This window comes from Anabrus simplex, chromosome 1 (assembly GCF_040414725.1).
Source record: "Anabrus simplex isolate iqAnaSimp1 chromosome 1, ASM4041472v1, whole genome shotgun sequence".
In the NCBI taxonomy this organism is placed as follows: Eukaryota; Metazoa; Arthropoda; class Insecta; order Orthoptera; family Tettigoniidae; genus Anabrus; species Anabrus simplex.
In genome coordinates this window covers 1,084,088,543-1,084,112,281 of record NC_090265.1, presented here as the reverse complement: position 1 = coordinate 1,084,112,281, position 23,739 = coordinate 1,084,088,543, and the positions used below count along the sequence as shown (strand labels likewise).

The window sequence follows — 23,739 nt, the reverse complement described above, 5'->3', positions numbered from 1 at the left end:
GTTCCTTTGCATTACTTACATTTATTTTATGAAAATTTTGGATAATTTATCATTAAATCTCCTACCAGTTATTTTAACATGTAAGAATCTCTAGTGAACTTTCCCTGTATTTTGATGTTTGGTTAATTTTAGTGGGATGGAAAATTTATGAGTTTACTGTAGACACACAACTAAGTAACATAGCACAGAAGGAAAAACTAGTTCACACCTGACAAAGTCGAGATAAACAAGCAGCACTCAGTTGGTTATGGACCAAGCAGTTATCTGTGTAGCTGTAAGATTGAATTCGGGAGTTGGTGGGTTTGAACCCTACCATCAGCAGCCCTAAAGAAGGTTTTTTTGGTTTCCCAGTTTTACACATAGCAGAGGCTGAGGCTGTACCTTAATTAATGCCACGCCCACTTCCTTTCCAACCATAGCACTTTTCCATCACATTGTCACTAAGAAGCCTGTCTGAGTTGGTTCATTATTAAGCCAATGGCAAAAGAAAAGTTGGCCATGGGACTGATAATGTTGTTTTGCCCTTTTAAGCCATAATTACTGCCATCAGGCACAATTTCCCTGCAAATCCAGTCTTGTAAACTTCCATATGCGAGCGTGGGGAACACCTGTTGTGACTATATTAACAGTGTTTCATATTTATTTTGTCATATATTCTTGATTGTTATGCCGTTCATCAGTATTCATGAGATGTATTCAGAAGATTATTGTGAATTAAAGTAACTTACAAAATGTCTTCCTGTTGGTTGTTTGACAGTTTCTAAGAAAGGTTTTAGTGATGAGAACCAATCATGGCTGAAACCTGTCCAGAAGAAGGGCAAGGGACTATTGCTTGGTTCTGATGGTGAGGAGAGTTCTGAGGAGGAAGATGAAGATGATGAGCAACAAGAAGATAGGCAGGAGAGTGATGAGGTTGAAGAGGAGGAAGGGAGCATTTCAGATGAAGAGCATGACAGTGAAGCCACTGTAAGTAAATGTTAGTGTGATTTTCAGTCCTGTAAATTAGGCAAAATTTTATGCTAATTTTCAGTCAGAAGATATCCTTTAAAGATAAACATTATTAATTCATAGTAGATTTACCTGAAATTTTATTTCTTACTTCATTTTATACATCATCTTCTTGGTGCCTTTTCTGTTGTGAATATTGGCCATCATTATGGCGATGTTATCCTTTGTTTCATCAGCCGTGAAGAGCTCCTCAAACATATAACAGCATCCAACAAAGAAGTCCTCCTACTCCTCCCTGCTCCTCTTCACACGTCGATCTAAATCAGAATGGTCGGGAGGCTTTTCACCAAACATCCTACTCAATCCATCAGCTACAACATTTTCGGTACCACGGATGTGGCGAACATCAAAATTAAATGCGGAGATGCGGATTGCCCAACGGGTCAACCTACCCGTGTGCTTAGGTCTATTTAATACCCAACTAAGTGCCATGTTGTCAGTTTCAAGAAGAAATTTAGAGTGTTTGACATACATGCGAAACTTTTCAAGGGAAAAAATAACAGACAAACATTCAAGTTCGTATATGGAATACTTCATTTCATCAGAATTCAGGGTACGCGAGGCATAGGCAATAGGTCTCCTACCTAGCTCATCTTCTTAGAGGAGACCAGCAACGGCAGAACCAGAAGCATTAGTTTGAATTATGAAAGGTTTTGAGAAGTTAGGAATAGTGAAAACAGGAGCATTAGCCAGGGGCGATTTAAGTTTATCAAATGCAGTTTGTTGAGGTTCCTTCCAGACAAATTTAACATCCTTACGCCGAAGGGCATTAAGGGGAGCAGCAATTTGGGCAAAATTTGGGATGAACTTACGGAAAATAATAGGCGGGCTATTCCCTTCTGATCCTTGGGTTCGTGAAAATCATAGATGGCTTGGGTTGTACTCTGGTCCACAGCTACACCATCAGGTGATACGATATGACCCAGGAAAGACATGCGAGCCTGTGCAAAGGAAACTTTAGATCGTTTGACATTGAGACCAGCTTGCTTAAAGCGACGAACCACTTCCCTGATATGAGAGAGATGTTCCTCAAAGGTTGCCGAGTACACAACGACGTCATCGAGATAATTGTACACAAACCTGAATTTAATGTCAGATAGTATGGAATCTAATAGTCTCGACAGCACGGCTGCGCCAGTACTGAGGCCAAAAGGAATCCTCTCATACTCATATAAGTTCCAGTCCATGATAAAGGCAGTAATGTTTACTTTCCTCAGCCAGAGGGATCTTGTGATACGCTTGATTGAGATCAAATACAGAATAAAATTTAGCACCATAGAAGAATGAAAAGCAAGTATGCAAGTCGGGTAGTGGAATTGATTGCAAGACAATCTTCTTGTTGAGAGATTGGTAGTCGACTACAGGCCTGAGCCCACCTTGAGGCTTAGGGACTAGGAAGATGGGGGATGCATAAGCAGAAGTTGAAGGCCTGATAACTCCTTCTTCAAGCATCTTATCAATAATTTCTTTCAGAACTTTCATACGTGGGGGAGACAGACGATAGGGAGGAGAACGAACAGGGATGGTGTCACTCACATCAATTTTATACTCGAGCACATCAGTTACCCCTAACTTATCTGTGAATACCTCAGGAAATTCATGACACAATTCATGTATCAGTTGAGCTTGTTCACTAGTCAAATGACTCAGGTCACACTTTTCCTCAGTAACTTGGTCGTGTGCACTAGTGATGGGACATTCGATTCATTTTACTGAATCGATTCATTTGATTCCGTTCACGTTACTGAATCGATACAGTGATCCGATTCACGGCTCATTGGTCACCGCTCCTACTGCATCAGTGTAGTATGTGCTGGTAAGACAGCAGCAACAGCATTCAGTGCTCGCAGCTGCCATCTGATCTTCATACTATGAACTCCTTTCTTAGAAAAAATGCTAGTTACTCTAATACATCGAAGGTTTCCGGCAACGCAGGGTGGGAAAGGTAGGATTATGAAGGTAGCAGCCATGGCCTGAATTAAGGTACAGAGCCAGCATTTCCTGGTGTGAAAATGGGGAAACTACGGAAAAACCATCTTAACGGCTGCCGACGGTGGGATTCGAACCCACCACCCCCCGAATGCAAACGCATAGCCACGCGATATTAACCGCACGACAACTCGCTCAGTCTTTTTTAAAAAGTATTTTTCTATCAGCTGAGGATTTTTTTAAATCGTCATATTTTGTATAGGCTACTCGAGATGTACAGTAGCCCGCTGGTTTTCTGATTCAACATACTGTTATTGCGTCTGTCCACATATGATTGAAGTCTTGTGCAACGATGTGACATATGAACTGAGAAAATACTGAGCCATTCTTCCCAATATAAAACAGGTACTTTTGAGTGGTCATGAGCATGACTCATAGTCATAGGGCAGGCTAGAATCGAGTTTAATTGTCAAAAGTCAATTAAGTTATAATACTAAGATTCATTAAACTAATAAATAGTATAACCTAATAGCCTACCTACTTACTAGCTACTTCAGAATTATGTTGTGACTACCTTTTTAACACTGCAAATAAATCCATCTATTATTTAAACCTCCCTGTAAGAAGAGGACAGTGAATGCAAATGGGTATTATTTTCAAATGAGCTGAGCTCGAGAGTCCATTATAGCATACGATTCTTTCAGTCTAGCATGTCTCGCTGCAGCGGAAGCTCGGCTCTCCGCGTGTCCAGTGAGCCAAAGGAGCCGTGTGTATCATGCGTCTCACTGAGCCGCCCTCGTTCACGATTCTTTCGATGTGCCATGATTCACTGTATGCCTCGCTGCAGCGGAAGCTCGGCTCTCCGCGTGTCCAGTGAGCCGAAGGAGCCGTGTGTATCTTGTGTCTCACTGAGCCGGCTCGTTCACGATTCTTTCGATGTGCCATGATACACTGTCTCGCTGCAGCGGAAGCTCGGCTCCCCGTCAACATCCAGTGAGTGCGCCACTCAGCACTGTCCGCTGGGAGTAAGCTGAATCGTGAGCCGTGAGCTCGCCTTTCCTGTGAATCGATTCACTCGGACACTTGAATGAATCGATACACTGCTTCGAATCATGCATTCAGTAGCCAACACTAGTGTGCACCAATAGAACAGAGATGTTTACCAGAACAAGGGAGATAGTCAACCAATGGCGGAGCATAATCGGTACAAAATTTGAAAGACAGACAATGATTATGGGCATCTAGAATTAATCCTACGTGAACAGCAAAGTTGTAACCAAGAATTACATCATGCGATAACCCTTCGACTACAATGAAATTCAATTTCCAGGTGAAAAGATTAATACGAATTTTGACCTTTACATAATCTTTAACATTTAAGACAGAGCCGTTGGCGGCATGAAATACAGTTGAAAGGGGCTCAAGGTTCGGAAATTTACAGACAAATTGATTTTTAGAAAACCAAGACCAATTAATAGCAGAGGTAACACTGCCAGAGTCCACTAGTGCAAATGTAGGCTCATTATTGATTCCTACAGGAATAATGGGAAGTTTAGAATGCACACTCCCTGAAATACTTTTACAGTCACCAGGACAAACAACATCATAATCATTGACATAGGTATTATCACGGTTATCCAAGTTATTCATAGAGGGGCTTGCGACATCAGTGCTTTCACCTAGTCAGATGCGCTGATTAGTATTACTCAGATTGAAATTAGCAGAGGGAGGAGGATAATTTGGTACGGGGTAAGCAACACCTTGAAATTGAGGGCTGGGGAAGTTATTTGTCGGCAAACTCTTTTTCTTTATCAATGGGCATTTGTTTCTCAAATGGTCTTTAGACCCACAAGCAAAACATTTTTTTGAAATAGCACCTAAACTACTGGTGTTCAGACCAGAGGACTGCCTAAGAGAAGGACCAGTTGGAGGGGTTACATTAACAGGTCTACAACTATCACCCTGTTTGGCTTCTTCAGCCTTAATACAAGCAACTTTAAACTCACTAAAGGTTTCAGGACATTTCCTAAAGGACAGGTATGAATGGTACTCAGGCGATACTCCACTCATTATACTATCTACCATATTTGCTTCATCAATTGAAAGCCTAAACATATTGCAATAAAACTTTAGGTCATTGACATAGTTAAATAGGCTTTCAGAATACAACTGCACCCGAAAACAATGTTTTGCTGTCAAATCCTTAAGTGCTTGGAAAGGGATAAACTTCCTTAAAATTCCATCATAAATTAGTCCAAGGTAGTATCACTGGAACAAGCTTCCAAAATTTCAGATTTAAGGATACCAACACAATGGGAAAATAAGGTTCTGAATACACTGGAAGAGCTAAGGTTAAAACAATTTGCGGTCTCCTTTACTTCGACCAGTAATCTTAAAAAGGACACAGTTTCGTCAATCGAATCAATGGACAACTTGTTCACTCTTTTAAGCAACTCACTAACAGGGTTCACATTATCGCACCTCAGCATGCCAGGATTATCAACCAAGAAAACTGGTTGGCCCTGAAAAGCAGCTAACGACTGATTACCCAAAACAGTGCCAGAAATGGGTTGGTTAAAATCGTGATTAGCAGAAACACTGGGATCATTATCTTGAGGACCAATATTAATCTTAATATTCCTCAGTTTAAGTGTTTGCATGATGACATTTAAATCAGCAGATATTGAAACAGCTTTAGTTAGCAACACAGTACACTGGTTTAGAGTGGACCGATCCATTTTTAAAGTGAACAGATCCTGGAGGCGATTCGTGTAATTCGTTACACGAGCTATTTGTCGCTGTACCTGGTACTCTGAAGGTTGGGACGCTTTAAAGACTTCAGTTAATTCACAGAAAATGAAAGTCATATATATTGCAATGTCCAGTGAATGTTGGGTATGATAAGGTATTTCAACCTGTATCATTCAACTTTCTGCAGGTGATCAAAGTCCAGTAAGGTCTCTAATTGTCTTTTGGTGGAACATAATGCTCTTTCTTTCCACAAGTTTTAACCTCTTAAACTTACTTGGTGTAATTTCTGTAGTTGGCTGCGGTTCGCATTCAAGTATGTGAGGATTCATCATATCTTTGAATGAATATTCAATTCCAGTGCTCTTGTGATTCAGACGCCCAAGCCCATTGTACTGCATTTTTGTGAAAAATCATTTTTTCATCTCATTCACAATCATTTTAAAAACAGTTTTGTTTATGGGTATGTTAGAGCATGTTTATGATGGAATATTAGCCCTTATAGATTTTTTTTCTATAATGTGGAACCCAAACTTCATGACAGGAAAAGTACCCAAACTTACTGTTCATGAGCAGTAATTTTTAGTATTTTTGAAGTCTCGGCTTGCTCCAGAGTCATTAATTTTAAGTTTGCCAGAATATGAATGTATTAGGAGACCAATGTCTGCAAACCATTTGTTCACTAGCAGCACCCTCTGCATACACTTCATTAATATGCTTTCTTTTTATAAAATACAAGATTTGCTTCACATGCCACAAATAAGACTTTTGCTCATCCTTTTTCAAAACTCATATGGAACTCACAACCCTGACCAGCCATGATTGAGCTTAACTTTCGTTGCTGCTGTTTATTCTTATTGGAGTGAATGTCTTCAATCTCACTGCATTAAAATAATTTCCCTTCTTTTAGGCAGAACCTCTTGAAGATGATTCTTCGAGTGATGTTCCTGGAGATGACTTCGGTTCTGACTTGGCTGATGACGATGATGGGGAAGAGGATAAGGATGACGATGGAGAAGATCTCTTGCCTATTGAACGAGCTGCTAAAAAGTTGAAAAAGAAGCAAGAAAAAGAAAAGTGAGTTTCTTGTGTTTTCTTTGCTGGTAAGTTAGTATTCCACCCAGCTGCTTCTTGAATTAATCAAATGGAGCTCTTTTCTTGTTCGTTTTGGTATGCTAGCTATGATGAAACTTTCTCTGAAGGCTAAGTAGAGACAAAGTCATAAAATGCAATTATGAAGCGGTTGTTTAGCTCATATATGTTTATTTGGTGCAATACAAGGAGCTTTTTAACAACGAAGAGAAGAAACTGGAATCGTCTTACTTCCAAGGGATGTTATCAACTAATGTTTGTTTTCTAATTGGCGATTCCATTAATCTTTTGGCACCTCAATCCAGCTTCAGCAGGTTGTTGTACTGTTGACAGGTGTGGTCTAATTTTGCTCATATCAGGGAAAGATCCTTGTCTATTCTAGAACTAATGTTTCATCAAAGCCATGCATCTGCACAGAGAATAATTATTTTTGAGTAAAGAAGGAATCCATTAGTTCTTTGCAGTATATGCATGTAATAGTTCCAGACTACAGAATACAGGTGTAGACAGGATATTTCAGTTGTGAGGTCTCTGTACATGATGTTCCACATTGATATACAGTGAATCCTCGTTAAGACGTTTCTGCTGGGGACAAGGAAAGAGAACATTTTAAGTGAGAAAACCTACTATTGAATACATGAATATAAACTATCCAACAGGGATATAATAATAATAATAATAATAATAATAATGATAATGATAATGATGGTGGTGATAATAAGCACATGGCCTCAGCTACCGTGTGCAAGTATTTTAATTTGATGCCATCGGACTGCTTACTAGTCAATTTTGATATTCCTTCCTTTTACTCCAGGTCTACTAGATGGCAGAGTAAATCGAATCTCTCTTGGGTGTCAGAAGCTGAGTTTTAATGAATCTGTGTTACCAGAGATGATTTACATGCCGACATTGTATGAAATGGAGTATCGAATGGACTTTGTTCCGCCCTTCAAATATCTGACTACCTCTGCCTGGTTTGAACCTGCTATCTTGGGATCTGGAGGCCGATACTCTACCACTGATCCATATAGGGAGCTGACAGGGATATGAAAGTGATATTTTCTTTTCGACACAAGTGAATTTTACATCATGTATGCACGGGTAGCGTGAATCCTATATCTACTGTTTTTAAAGATGAGAGGAAAGTATTAAAAGGTGTTGAAAACAATACAGAACAAATATAAAAACCTTTATCACTGAGGCTTATAAAATAACCGAAGTGTGTCAAAAGGTGTGAAAAACACCGGACAACAAATATGAAAACATTTGCAGTAGGGCCCATAAAAGAATCAGTTTATTATTTGAGACCAGACACTTTCTAAACAAACGTTAGTTGAAGCCTTTTATTTTGAACCAGTGGATTAATAAACGTTGTTTTCTGGTGTGAGAGAATAACTTTGGCTGTCATTTTGGATGGTACAAAACTTTGACCGACTTGATTTGAAACTCAGGGGTGTAAGTTTCAACCCCAGCTTTTTCCTTATCCATAACTAGGATATTACAAAACAGGTATATACCACACTAGTCAATTTCACATTATTATATTCCTACCGTCTTACTAATAAACGGTGTATAACTTTTATACAAGGTTTATACACCGTTTATGTGAAATTCATTACTAATAAACTGCGTATAACCCTCCTGTGTATACATCTGTTATAGTTATTCATTAATTGCTTATACAGATCAGGACCCTTGTATAAGCGCTGTATAGCAGAGAGTAGCGGAAAAAGAAATGAGTGAGTAGTTTATTTTCGTGGTATTTATTGTCTACAGTAATATAATCGTGGTGAAATATTCGACTCATCCATTTAACATTGAACACACATTGAAAGAATGGACGATAACGTTGATAACCATCACGGTATTTTAAACATAGAAGACATCAGTGGCGGCTGGTGGTTTACAAGGTCAGTGGTGCACAATTTTTACCAATGATATAATATGATTACAGGCTAATTTTCAAATCTAGATACATCAACAATACTTTTTTATTATTAAAAATAAAACAAACATTTTACATTTCTATTTTCAGGAATATTACTACAATGCATTAACATTTTTTTAAATTTAAAAACTCTTTTACCATACTGAAATGGAACACTTTGAGGTAGCCTAATTCTGGTATTGAAAAAATATCCTTTTGTAATATATCTGGTTTCGAAATTAAACGTCGCGTGGGCCTTCCCATTCGTTTCACCTCGGATTGTTCCTCGGCAGTCCGTTGCGGAAACGGCCTAGACATTAAAGACTGCACCGAATTTATGATCTGGCAAAATACCACTAACTGATAAAAACGCACAATAATAAACACACACGCTGACACGAATGTTTACACAATGAAATCAATAAGCTAATTAGCTGTACGCACATAACAAAGCTCACGACTATACTGAAAGAAATGGCGGTGTTTATTATCAAATTTAGAGACATTAGTTATATATCCAGCCACGGCCGACTTGATGCGTCGCTCTAGCCAGGACGAATGGCTCTAGCTAGCTCCTTACGGAGCGCAGCGAGGGATCCAACTGGCCGTGATCCAGCAGATGAACTTCCATCCGGTGTCGCTAGATGACACTCCTGTTCTATAACAGAATCTCACATTGAGCAGCAATGGTCTCTAGCGACTTCGCTAGTAGTTGGTTACGTAGGAGCACGGCCGATTTGATGCGTCGCTCTAGGCAGCTCCTTAGCGCAGTGAGGGATCCAGTCGGCCGTGGTAGGAGGAGCCAGGTTGATAAACCTCCATTTAAGCGATGTATAAGAAGCCACGCCTATCTTTTCCTCTCCCCGTGCACCCCTGTAGCAGCCTAAAAGCACACTTCTAGCAGCCCCGCGCACCTCTCGAGCAGCCCAGGTTTCATCCTACCTCAGGTTGACTTCCCGCTGCAAACTTTTCGGCTCCTGCAGTGAAAATCTAAGAGTACCGGCTTGTAAAGTACCCTGTAGTCAATATTTGCTATTTCAAGCTCTTGAAAGGTTTGTCTTGTTGAATGAAAATACAGTACAGTAGTTGAGTAACCCAAATGATAAAACTTTACCTAAAATAAACATAACAATTTAATGGGGGTAGCGCAAACCTGCAACCTTATGGAGAAACTGCCCCTGGAAGACATACACCATTCAGAGGTTATGAAGGCTAGACATCTTCGTAAAGTAAAACACTTTAAAGAGATGGAATGACAATGAATGACTATAAAAGAAATGATGGTTGGGCGTATTTTTGTGTAATAATGTGTTACTGCTTAATGGTATAACTTGAAAACCGTATGTAATATGATTTCCATACTTTGTAGTTGAATTCACAGAAATATGATGTATAAATGCCTAATAGAAACGTTTTTGATCAAACCTTTCTTTTAAGCTACAAAACAGTTTTTCCTTTCTCCTGAAAAGGAAGGATTTTGGAATGTGTACCGTACCCTTTTCAACTCGCCGATTCAATTACAATTGCATACGTTTCCCGTACTTTCCCAGATAGGAGCTTTTGATCTTTTCTTAAGTTTTTCCATTTCATTTTTGGCGTTCATTACACAAGCAAGATGAAGAAATGTTGATGAGCCCATTTCCAGCTGTCTCATGGAATGACAATGAATAACGATTAAAGAAATTATGGTTGGGCGTATTTTTGTGTAATAATGTGTTACTGCTTAACAGACTTTTGAAATTGCGAGTTTACTGCATTATACATTATCTGCCTCTACAAAGATCTTTCTCAGATTTGAGTGTAAAAAGGGACATATTCCTCGACATAAAAAATGGTATAACTTGAAAACCGTACGTAATATGATTTCCATACTTTGTACTTGAATATGCAGAAATATGATGTATGAATGCCTAATAGAAACTTTTTTGATCAAACCTTTCTTTTAGCTACAAAACAGGTTTTCCTTTCTCCTGAAAAGTAAGGATTTTGGAATGTGTACACTTTTCAACTCGCCGATTCAGTTACAATTGCTTACGTTTTCCTTAGTATCCCAGTTAGGAGCTATTGATCTTTTCTTAAGCTTTTCCATTTATTTTTTGGTGTTCATTACACAAGCAAGCTGAAAAAATGTTGATATCAGTATAAGCTTTTGTGTTGCCTTTTCGATATGCCGTGCATGCTGTGCGACTTTCCGGAAAGGTTTGCTCATAGATAACCTGCAGAAGTGATCATAAAGGCGGTGAACGTGCGAAAAACGCCAGTGAACTGCAAGAAGAGATTCCTACGCCTTGGAACGAGTGTATACATGCTGTATAGTAATACAATGCGTATACCACGTTTATTAGTAAGAAAAATATAAAACGCTTATACAGGGTTTATTCACTTTATAACTATACAAGTGTTAAACAACTGTATAAGGACTTTTTATTAGTAAGATGGCTAATCTGTAGGTAGGCTATCGTGCGACAAATATTCATTACCCTTCACTGTACCATTCAACATATTCAATTTCTAACTTCTGAATGGAATGTGAGATACAAGTGCAACAGGCTCATTGGGTTATTCAGTAATTTCACTGCTAACTGGCAAGCAAATTTAAACTTATCTGAGGCTAATGGCTTTCTCTTAGAAAGTGCAACTTACCCTGTGAAGTTCAGAATTTAATGAAGACCTTTTACCATTATCGTGCATGTTTCCCCGACCTGCCTCCTGTGGTGGGGGCTGTTATGTTATCTATGTTAGAAATCATGTTCCTTTTAACGAAGGGAGCATAAACATTTTCAGGGCTAGGAATATGACCTGCTAAGCAGTAATAGTGAAAGTTGGTGATGTGATGAGTGAGATAATTTTATATAGATGTAATACAATGGGAATCCAGACGTCAAATTTACACCCTTTTAAGCAAGAAAACGTGTTAATGAGAAATGCACTAACGGGATTTCACTGTACTTATGCATTGAAAGTCAGGAACTATGATTTTCACATTCACTGATTTACTCCAGGAAGGAGGCTGAAGAGGAGCTGAAGATGAACATTGCTGACCAGGATATCTTCACATTTCCCTCCGAGACAGAGTTAGAAGAACCTTTGGGACTGGCTGATGTACAACAGCGGATCAAGGATGTTGTCACTGTATTGCAGGACTTCCAAAAGCTCCGCGAGGAAGGCAGGTGAGATCTTATCATACATTTGTTGAGTTTTTGATGCTCTGGAACTTCAAGAGAAGTCGATATAAAATAAGAGTTTTGTCCTTACATTGCTCAGAATTTTAAAAATGGTGCTTCTTTATTGGTCATGTCCTCAGTAACAAAGATATGCATTTTTTAATTTTCCATCATCTCTGTCTGTCTGTCTGTCTGTATGTATGTATGTATGTATGTATGTTTGTATGTGCATCACAAGAAAATGGCTGAAGAGAATTTAATGAAGATTGGTACGTAAAGTTGGGGAGTGAAGCTCTACAATGTAAGACTACAAATAATGTTATTTATGCTGAATGAAATGGTAGTTTAGGTGAAGGCATAAAATCTAATTCTCAAATATCTATGTTATTAGTGGTCCTAATGATAAATACTACATAACGGAAGTTACATAGAATTAAATTTCTGATCATTTATGTCATATATATTTTTACCATACCGGCTATGATAAGAGATATTCATATATTTTGATTTTTGTTGCTAAGTCCATATCAACGCCAAACCAGAAGAAAATGGGTGAACAGAATTTAAAGAAAAACGGTATGTTAAGTCAGACAATAAGGCACTACAGTCTAGGCTATAAATAATTTTATTCACACTATATGAAATGGTAGTTTAGGGGCAGGGGCCTAAAATTTCATTTTTAAATATCTGTTATTGGTCTTATCGAAAAGTACTACACAACAAAAATGATAGAGAATACAATTGGCGATCATTTATGCCTTCTACAGTTCTACCGTACCAACTGTGATAACAGAATTCATGAGTTTAGGCGATGGTTTATGGATTGTCTTAAGGTGTAAAACCGCGTGGTCATCAGTCCATATCGACAAGGAAAATTGTGAAAATGATTATAAGAAATGAGAAAAAAATCGTAATTTACTGTCTTTTATATCGGAAAGAAGGGATCAAATCAAGATCAGGAATAATACAACACAATATTAAACTGCAAATAGCTGGAGAGAGGAAGGAAGCGAGTATATCGTGACAAGCTGCTGACAGGGAGAGACATGTCTACTTATGCACCTCCGAATCTGGGGAACAACATGAGGGGTGGAGAAAAAGTATAATCACGAACATGCTAAGTAATTATCCTGTCAGTGATGGATATTTCAGCTAGTTTATTATACTGTATAAACATTGTGGATAATAGTGAGATGGGAATATGTTTAACAATACCATCTGAGTTGATCCAAATGTCTAAGACCTCCACCCTCCCCGAATTTTTGATGGTGATTTACTGAGAAGTAGAAATGTTGGTCTGACAGCATGGTATTATTCTGGGGTTCTACAATAAAGATATAGTTGTTTAAACAGTGGTTTCATTCCCGGAGTTAAAAAATTTAAGAAATACATCAAGTTTTCTTCTTTAGTTTTAAACTTAAAGAATAGGTGATAAATTACCATATTTACTCGTGTATTAGATCCCTCACATATTAGACACTCTGTGGCTTTTTAGGGCAAGTAGAATTTTTAAAAAAGTGGCCATGCAGTCAGGATCGCACAGCTGTGAGCTTGCATTCGGGAGAGAGTGAGTTAGAACCCCACTGTCTGCAGCCCTGAAGATAGTTTTCTGTGGTTCCCCCATTTTCACACCAGGCAAATGCTGGGATTGTACCTTAATTAAGGCCATGGCTGCTTCCTTCCTACTCCTATCCCATCATCACCATAAGACCTCTATGTTAGTGCGACGTAAGGCAAATTGCAAAAAAAAAAAAAAAAGTTGAATCCCACATATACGATGCCCCACCAAAATTTGTCAACGAAGAACAAGGATTCCGCATCATAGCAGACTCTTCCATAGCACTACAATAACAGTGGAGAATTGAGTTCAAATGTTAATAAATTCACACAAGTATGAAGGATGAGTTTTCACCTAATCAATACTTTATTTTACAACATTTTTAGAATTATTTACATTAAAACAGTACCGGTTTCGACCTGTAAATAGGTCATCATCAGCTGTTGGAGAACCTGCTTAATAGCGATTGTACTTAATAAAACATTACTAAAAACTAATTCAACAAGAATGCCTTATTCTAGGGAACCTCTTTTATGCAAGGAAGAATTTATAATGGAAAAGTTAGACATGTTAAAACAGGCACTATCTTGAATGTGAAATGACCTATAACATGAATAGCGATATTGCAGGCCAGTAATGATAGAGACTAAAAACGATGTATTGATGGTTTCACTAGAAACGAGTGTATGGTAAATCTGTCAATTGGACTCCTGGTGGGGGCAGTAGAATAACATCCACGGTATCCCTTGCCTGCCGTAAGAGGCAACTAACAGAGGCCCTGGGGCTCTTGGGGTGTGTAGGGTGGCGACCATGAAGCCTTCAGCTGAGTCCTGGCATTGCTTTCACCTATTTGTGCCAGGCTCTATCCTATCTGACCTCCCTTGGTCAAATCTTGCTCTTTTTCGATCCCGACGGTATTAGGTTTCTGAGGCCTAGGGATACTTTCATTTTCATGCCCTTCATGGCCCTTGTCTTTGTTTGTCTGATACCTTCATTTTTTGAAGTGTCGGACCCCTTCCATTTTTTTCCTTCTGAATAGTGATAATAGAGGTTGGTTGCCTAGTTGTACGTGCTCTTAAAACAGTAACAACCGCCACCACCAGGCCAGTGAAATTTTACATAAAGTGCTTGTAGCTCACCGTGGAACTTAATATCTGAAGTAGACTAGTTTTGTAGAATATATCTTCCAGCACTTGTGCACCGAGTCTTAGGACATATATTTCTAATTTATGTAAAATCTGTCATTTTGCATGGACTTATAGCTGTGTGAATATTTATTTTCGAGAGTAAAAGTGGAATGAAGGTATTCTAATGGATATTGTGACATTATCTTCTATTTTTGTACTACAGACGGTCCTAAGGTATGCAAATTTGACATGCATAAATTCATATTTACCTAAGAAATTTATCTGAAGTCGGCGGCGGCAGCTGCAACTCGTATCCAAGTAAACATTTTCTACAGCAGTTTACATTTTCACACTCTCAAACCTTTGTGAATATGTTTCATATGACGTAGTAGCCTAATATTGACATGAAACGTACGTCCACACAGATCACATGAAATGGTTTTGGGGAGGGCGGAGCTTCCCTGCTTGTCGTTTATCCTTTTTGCATTGCCGTTGTTCCTCTTCAAACACCAAAACTGATGATAGAAACAGTGTGGCGCCAAAGTGTGTGATTCTCAGCAAGCGTATTGCAGGATTGAGTGTTAATTCCAGCTCTTTTCATAGTATGCTTTATCTGATCCTTGAAACGCATCAAAGGGGCTCCGTGAGGTTCTGTGCCGGAACAGAGTTCACCATACAGAAGTTGACGAGGAAGCCTGGTTTCATTCATGTGATGGACGTGCCCTATCCATCTGAGACAGTGGCCAATGATGGTAGCCTCAGTGCTTATAGCTTGTGCTTTCTCAAGAACTGCAAGGTTGGTGATCCGGTCCTCCCATTTGATGTTGAAGATGGATCTAAGTTTTTGCATTGGAAGCGCTCTAGCTTTTTGTTATCCTGATGGTAGAGGGTCCGCGTTTCACAATCGTAAAGCAGTGTTGATATGACAACAGCATGGTAAGCCATGATCTTGGTATGCATTGCATCTGAACGAAGAAGTAGTATTCAATTTCTAGAGAAATATATGCGGAGAAAAAATAAGCAGGAGTTCGATTACCACTAGGTATTTTTTTCGACAAGATCGATCATCCTAGCAGTAGTCATCAAATTGATAACATGGTTTCCACTTTACATCACGTCGCTTCCTTCGACATTGCCGATGCTGCATTTGAAGACCAGGATGTTGATGTGACTGGTAATTAAGTATTCTTGAATTGTTATTTATTAGTTCATTTCTTTTACCATCGGTGTTGTAAGAATACTGTACCCTATTTATAAAAGATATGTAATTGACTTTTTACACTGTAGTATTATTAAAACTTTTTAAAAAATATTAGTATTTTTTCAGTGTTTGTGACAAATCTTAATTTGCGATTAAAATTTGTGCCAGTGGCTTTTACGTCGCACCAACACAGATAGGTCTTACGGCGATGATGGAATAGGAAAGGCCTAGGAGTTGGAAGGAAGCGGTCATGGCCTTAATTAAGGTATAGCCCCAGCATTTGCCTGGTGTGAAAATGGGAAACCACTGAAAACCATCTTCAGGGCTGCCGACAGTGGGATTCGGACCCACTAACTCCCGGATGCAAGTTCACAGCCATGCAACTGCACGGCCAACTCACCCGGTCGATAAAAATTTGACTTGTGTAAATTTTTATTTGTGTAAAGAGTCAGAGACTGCTTGTATTACGTAAAACTGTCTTCGCCATCAAAAATGGCTATGTGAAAACTAATTAAAAATTTGAAATGAATATGTTAATGTATCTTATGGATTTAACTTGCACAGGATCAACACTAATAACTATGGCAGTCTGTCAGGTCATCAGCCCGAAGGCTGGTTGGATCCCCAATAACACCACCAAAGGTTATGCAGTTATAGGGAAACCGCAAAACCCAATGGCAGGACCAAAATGAGGCATACCAAGTAAGATGAGAAGTGAGGTAGTTTGCCATTGTTTTTCCTCACTGGGCCAGAAAGTGCTATTGCAGCATGACTGACCCTATGAGCAACACCTTTCTTTGCACTGAGACGTACTAGTCGTGCTCTGAATGTCATTACTCAGTACCCCCCATACTCCAGCTGCCTCCATGGAAACTACGCGTTGTACTGGCCTGTGCATTCGCCAAGAAATAGTAAGAGGCGATGGTGGTGATAATGTTACTACTTGCACCCAACTGACAATTTCAGCTCACAGAATGAGAGACATTTTATTGAGAAAAAAACAAGCATGCGGAATTTCGCCTTGTCCAAATCATATCTTTACCATGGAAATACCTACAACTAAACATTGATTAAAATTTGTCACTCCCCAAACCCAGCGGTGAAAGTTCTGTCTCATGGTTATAGATAGAGGTAATGTTGTTGCATACACCAGAACGGTGAAGATGAATTCACTTCACTGATAGGAGGTATTTTTCACTAAACTGTTCAAATATGATGGTCATTGTACTGTTCTTCTTGTAACCTATATCTGGTGTCAATTTCAGCCTTCTAAACCTTCTTGTTTTCATAGTATTGCTGTGGAAGACGTTATAACTCAATGCGCTTTTGTTAACTCTGTGTAGATCTAGTTGGCTGTGCTCCAATATTCATAGTACGAACTCCTGCTGATAGATGGAGCTGTGCGTGTCAACATGGGGAACGTGATACAATCATTTCGCTGAAAGAAACGTATTTTCCCCCAAAAGATTTAAAAATCGTGGTTGCAGGAGGTTCATTGTAGTTTTTTTCTTAAAGGGAGCTAATAAACTAAATCTGATTGCAATTTCAGCTGTTGAAACGTTCTCATTTTCTTGCTAGCACTGTGAAAGATGGACAGAAATAGGAATTTTATATATGTAGATCAATTCTTTGACTCTCTATTTGATAAAAAATTGTAAGGAAGGCTATTGATATTTTGTTAGTTCGAAAGGAATTGTAAAATTCAGGAGATACTGCTATTTCTCTCCAGTGTTGAAATTCATTTTAGAATTTCTGAATGTCACTTATTTAATGTATTAACTATGCATATTGTTTTGTTAAGGTTGACAATTCTGGTTCTGATAATCAATACAGGTCACGGAAGGACTACCTGGAATTGCTACGTAAAGACCTTTGTACATACTACAGTTATAATGAATTCCTGATGGAGAGGTTAATGCAGCTGTTCCACCTGTCGGAATTGCTTAACTTCCTGGAGGCAAGTGAAGTACAGCGACCACTCACGATCCGTACTAACAGCCTCAAGACTCGACGCAGAGATTTGGCTCAAGCCTTGATCAACCGTGGTGTGAACTTGGATCCTGTCGGCAAGTGGACACGTGTGGGTTTGGTGGTATATTCATCAACCGTTCCAATTGGAGCTACACCAGAGTACTTGGCAGGGCACTACATGATCCAAGGGGCTTCTAGTTTATTACCAGTGATGGCCCTTGCTCCACAGGAGGGGGAACGCATACTGGACATGTGTGCTGCCCCTGGGGGAAAAGCATCGCACATTGGTAAGTAACATATACTATCCTACACAACAAGGTTATTCAGGAGGCCAGTATCGTATTTGCTCGCATAGAACTCGCCACTGCGTATATCTCGCACCCCATTTTTAACATTTGAAATTGCAGGTGAAAAAATCCCCGCATATAACTTGAATTAATTTCTGACGTCACAATACGGTACATACACGAAATAAAGTTTGGGTGTTCCATGGACGTGCCTACATTAAATATCGGGACTGTACCAATTGCTGTTATGGTACTTTGTACGTGATAGTACCAGAAGAAGCTGCATTTCTTTCTACCTACAGAACGGTTGAGGCTAGCTGTTGTAACAGAAATGCCTAACTCACAAACCCCTGCCCCAAGGCCGCATTCCTAGCCAGTCAGTTACACTCGTCCATCCCTCTCACTCTTCCGTCTTAGTCAATATGCTTATCACTACCTGTCCGGCAGAGCTGATCACGTGAACTGGGAGTGTCCAGGCAGTCAAGTGGTCACGGTATTAGGTATTGTCCTGTTGTATTGTCAAGAAGTACCAGTATTCTGTCTTCACTTTTCATTCTTGTTTCTAAGTTAAGTTTTCTTTTGTCGGTCGATTGCTAAGTTATGGTGAAATGTGGGAGTTATGCGGCTGGGTTTAAACTCAAAGTGATAAAATATGCTGAAGAACATAGTAATAGAGCTGCCAGTCAAGAACTCCGTGTGACTGAGTGTAATGTTCGCTACTGACTTAAACAGAAAGCTGCGCTAGAAATCACCAACCAAATACGTAAGGCATTCAGAGAGCTGAAAACTGGTTAGTTTCCTGAGCTGGAAGACTCGTATGAGATGCTACATTTCAAAGCACGCTGACTAGCAATTACAGGAGGAATCAGCTGTTTGGATCTGAAAGTGAGCCAGGGTTGGATCCGTAGATTCATGACACAAAGCGGATTGTGTCTGCGAAGGCGAACATATCTCTGCCAGAGAATGCCAGGCGATTTCAGTGACAAAATCATAGATTTTCATCGCCACGTGATAGCAATGCGGAAGAAAACATCATCATCATCATCATCATCATCATCTGCAGTTTCCAGCTGTTGGCCGGGCCTGCTTAAGAAAAATTACGTCTTATGTCAGATTGGCAATGCAGATCAAACCCTGATAAATATCGGCGTGCCATGCAATACCACCATTAACAAGAAGGGAGAATCTAGCGTGCTTGTACTTACAACTGGGTGTGGAAAACAGCGTTGCACTGTCATGCTAGCAGTAACTGCAGACGGAAGAAAATTGTCACCGTATGTTATTTTCAAAAGAAAAACAGTGCCTAAAGTGAAGTTTCCCAAAGGCATTCATGTACGGGTTCAAGAGAAAGGATGGATGGATACAGCTCTTGTCCAGGACTGGGTCTGTACGATGTGGGGAGCTCGGCCAGGGGCGCTGCTTTGACGCCCAGCAATGCTAGTGAGGGACAGTTTCCGTGGACACTTGGTGGAAGACACGAAGAAACGTCGTCAGGAAAACTGATCTCGTTGTAATTTCTGGTGGACTCGCACATTATCTAAACGTCGTCAGGAAAACTGATCTCGTTGTAATTTCTGGTGGACTCGCACATTAGCTACAGCCCTTCCGTCAACAAGCCCTTCAAGGACAACATACGTAAATTGTACGCTGAATGGATGGCAGGAGAGGAGCATGAGCTGACACCAGCTGGCAAAATAAAGAGGCCGTCGGTCAAACACGTGTGTGATTGGGTTATGCGGACATGGGTTATGGTGTCGATAGACGTTATTGTGAAGAGTTTCTTGAAGTCGGGCATTGCAAATGCGTTGGACGGAAGTCAGGATGATGCCGTATGGTATGGTGACCAAAATGATGCACATGAAAATAGCTCGGAGACTGAAGGCAGTGACAGTGAATAGGGTAAGTATGCCAGTTGTCTTGTTTCAGTAGCTTAATGCAAATTTTATGTTTTTTTTTGGGAATACAATCTTTTGCACACACATCTCTGCATATATCATGCACCGAAAATGTTCACACTTATTTTTTTGTCAAAATAGTGTGAGTTATATGCAAGCAAATACGATATATACAGTAGAACCTCGATAATTCGAAATCGGTTAATTCAAAATCTCGTCTAATTCGAAGAAGCTCTCGTTCCCGGAAACATGAGATACAGTTTTGCATGTTATTTAAATTGTTTAATTCGAAATACGGATAATTCGTAATTCGAAGTACAATGTCGGCCCCATTACCGAAATTCAGACTTTTAATTCGAAACTGCCTTTACATTTTAAAACAGTAGTATGTTACAGAGTAATTTCAACTCGAAATGTATCCGCTCCGCGTCATAATAGAACGCGCGTTCCGGAACGTGGAAGGGTAGCTTTCCGCACTTACACTCACTTCGGTGGGTCTACAGTGCGGTTCATGATTGCTAAGTTGAATGAAATCGGAATTCTTTTGTATTCAACCTTTTAAGGAACGCCGTAATATCACGCAACAGGCAGTGTGCGGAAAAACAGAATCCGCGAACACTGGCGATGCCGACAGTTGACGAAAAAGCGTAGCTCAGATAATAAATTCGTAGGCACCGAACAATATTGTCATTGCCGGTGAAACTGCATTGCTTTATTTTAATGCAAGCCCAAACGGTCTTATGGTTTTAAATGGGTCATAGTAGTACGTTGCAATGCACATGGGATGGAAGCGAGAAACTTTATCCTCTCGTCATAGGAAAGTTCAATAAACCACAATGTTATAAGGACGTCGCTCACTTTCCATGCTAGTACAAAGCATCTACAAATGGAAACAGTACAGAAATCCAAAAAATAATGCATTTGCACAGGGGGGGCCGGCATAATTTATCCTTGTCTTTGAATTGTGTGATTTTTTTTCTTTCGTTGGGGTGAGGTTATGTTTGTCATTGATTTATCCAAGTGCATTATTTGAACGTTGTAAATGCACCTTGTTGGATACATTTCGGAAATAGTTTTTTCCATTGCATTTGAAAGATTTAAACTGTGAATCGAGGTGATTGTATGTATTAATGGGTCTTAGAATACTTTGTGACGCGGCAAGTGTTTACATTTCTGAAGTACGAGAGAAGTACCATGGCGGGAAATCGTACAAGGATAGTCATAGAAAAGTTCGATTTTAAGAGCATCGGGTACTTCCTTTGTAAATACAAGGCATCTAAACTGCGTAAAGTATAGTAATCCAATTAATAAAGCACTTGCACATGGGAGCCAGCATAGATTTCCCCTCGTCTTTGAATCGTGCTTTTTTTTTCTTTCGTTGCGTGAGGTTATGTTTGCCAGTGAGATATCCGAGTGCATTACTTGAATACTGTAAATGCACCTTCTTGGATACATTTTGGAAATAGTTCTTTTTTCATGGCATTTGAAGGGTATAAACTGTGAATCAAGGTTAGCTGCATGCAGTAACGGGCCATAGAATATTTTGTAACATGGCAAGGGTTGGTACTTCTGAATTGCGAATTGGCGGTTAATTCGAAATCACGTAATTCGAAGTCCGATTTTTGAGTCCCAACGCCTTCGAATTAACGAGGTTTTACTGTATGAATACTGTAATTGCATTAAGATTCAGAAGGCACATGTCTGAATGTATGCTGAGTTTCCTAACTTACTCATCACAAAACTTCATTCCAGATCTTAATCAGATGTGGTAAAATGTTTATGAAAGCTATGTTCCTTGCTGTTCTAGAAGCTCAGTTCCTCTTCTCTTACCATTGTTGAAATTTGACACGACTCAGACACTGTAGTTACTCCAAAATCATCTTGAACTAGCTCCAGTTTCCTGGGTGTGGTGAAAGAGCATTCTCCATTTACTTCTGTCCATGTAGATGACTTCTATAACCTGCTGCACATCCAGATCTCATCCAGCTAGATCATTTCTAATCTGATTGATTCATCTCTTCCTTGGCCGACCTCTTGATCTTTTGCCTTCAAGTTCCTTTCCAAACCACACTCTGCCTGTTCTTTGTGGGTCCATTCTTTTGAGATGACTAAACCATTTCAGCCTGACGTTGACACAGGTCTCACTAAGGATTTTTTTTTGACTTGGACAAAATGGCGTATCTCGTCGTTTCTTATTTTGTCCCTCCTTATTTTCTCAATGATAGTTCTTAAGAACCTCATTTCCACTGCTTATAGTTTGCTGATATTTCTGTTGATTTAGATGCATGTTTCTAGACTATATGTGCTAACTGGTACAAAGAAGCTCCTGGTTCTATTCCCCTGATTGTAAGGTCTGCGGCCGTGAAAGCCATTTTTGAAATTGTAACTCCATGGGGAGTTCATATTTTTAAACGGAGAATTCACTTCTCCTTTAGCAGGTTAGCAATCCCTATTTGCTAACACGGCAGGCAGTTGGTCTGCCACTGCTAAGCAGAGTCCTGGAGGGGCATGCCAATCCAGCTGATGAGTCCAAATGGCATGTCTGGGCGAAACTCTGCAAATGCACACGGCCTAACCACCCCAAAGCTGGTTCTATTGTTGTGCTCGTAAGATCTGCGGCCGGGAAAGCCATTTTTGAAAAAAAGTATTATTTTGATCTTCATGAAATTTGCTTCTTCTCGCATGATGATAAAACTGTGCTCCGTTCTGTACTCTACTAGTGATTTCTGCAGATGGTCACTATCTGTTTTTACTACACTGCCAAGGTAACAGAACTCATATACAGTACTTGTTCCTACTTTGAGCCTTCTATAGTAATGTTAGTAGGATGTTCTGTCGACTAACAGGCATGGGCTTGCATATCTTGAGGCCAAATTGCTTGAATATAACATTCCAGTCATTCAGCTTCTGTTGTGCTTCAGCTTCACTATCAGCCCATATCACCACATCATCCATCCATCTCCATAGTGTAACGGCTAGTGTTATTAGCTGCCATCCTCGGGGGCAGGGGTTCGATTCCTGGAACTGCTAGAAATTTAAAACTGGCAGGAGGGCTGGTCTGTGGTTAAAATGGTACATGCAGCTCACCTTTATTAGGGGTGTGCCTGAAAAGAGCTGCACCACCTCAGGATGACGATACAGGTTTACATTTACTTTACCCCATCATCTGCAAAGCCAAGGGCTTTAAATTCAGTGTACCGGGCGAGTTGGCCGTGCGCGTAGAGGCGCGCGGCTGTGAGCTTGCATCCGGGAGATAGTAGGTTCGAATCCCACTATCGGCAGCCCTGAAAATGGTTTTCCGTGGTTTCCCATTTTCACACCAGGCAAATGCTGGGGCTGTACCTTAATTAAGGCCACGGCTGCTTCCTTCCAACTCCTAGGCCTTTCCTATCCCATCGTCTGGTGACGAGTTTTGCATTGATTTAGTTTCTGTTTAACTTCCTTCCTCTCGTTGATCTTCTGCCATGTATCTTCTATTATCCAGACTTTTACTTCTCTTTCTCTGAATCCTAGTACTTCTTCACTAGTTTGCACAACATTTGTTTTCACTTTTTTCCATTTCTCTTCAATTGTACCTTCATTTTCTTTCCAAAGAACTACAAAATGGTTTCTTAACTGTGATCTAAATTGATATTTATGGTTTTCATTTCTTAGTTTCATCACATCGTATTTTCTATGCTTGCTTTCCAGTTCTGGCTTGTTTGCTTTGATCTTAATTCAAAACTGTGCTAGGATGAGATGATGGTCGCTCCTACATCTGCACCTCGTCTATTCCTAACGTTATTCATTGACCTTCTCCATTTTCTTGAAATGGCCACATGGTCTATCTGAT

The 23,739-nt window shown here is 39.7% G+C and overlaps 1 protein-coding gene across 1 annotated transcript in view; it reads left to right on the top strand.

Annotated features, from left to right (window-relative positions):
• Window positions 1-23,739, top strand: part of LOC136876264 (uncharacterized) — a 95,815-nt gene that overhangs the window by 35,345 nt on the left and 36,731 nt on the right. The window contains exons 3-6 of the mRNA XM_067150074.2: window positions 758-966; window positions 6,596-6,762; window positions 11,707-11,874; window positions 17,588-18,012. Coding sequence (XP_067006175.2) covers window positions 758-966; window positions 6,596-6,762; window positions 11,707-11,874; window positions 17,588-18,012 — 969 coding nt within the window. The remainder of the gene's footprint in view (window positions 1-757; window positions 967-6,595; window positions 6,763-11,706; window positions 11,875-17,587; window positions 18,013-23,739) is intronic.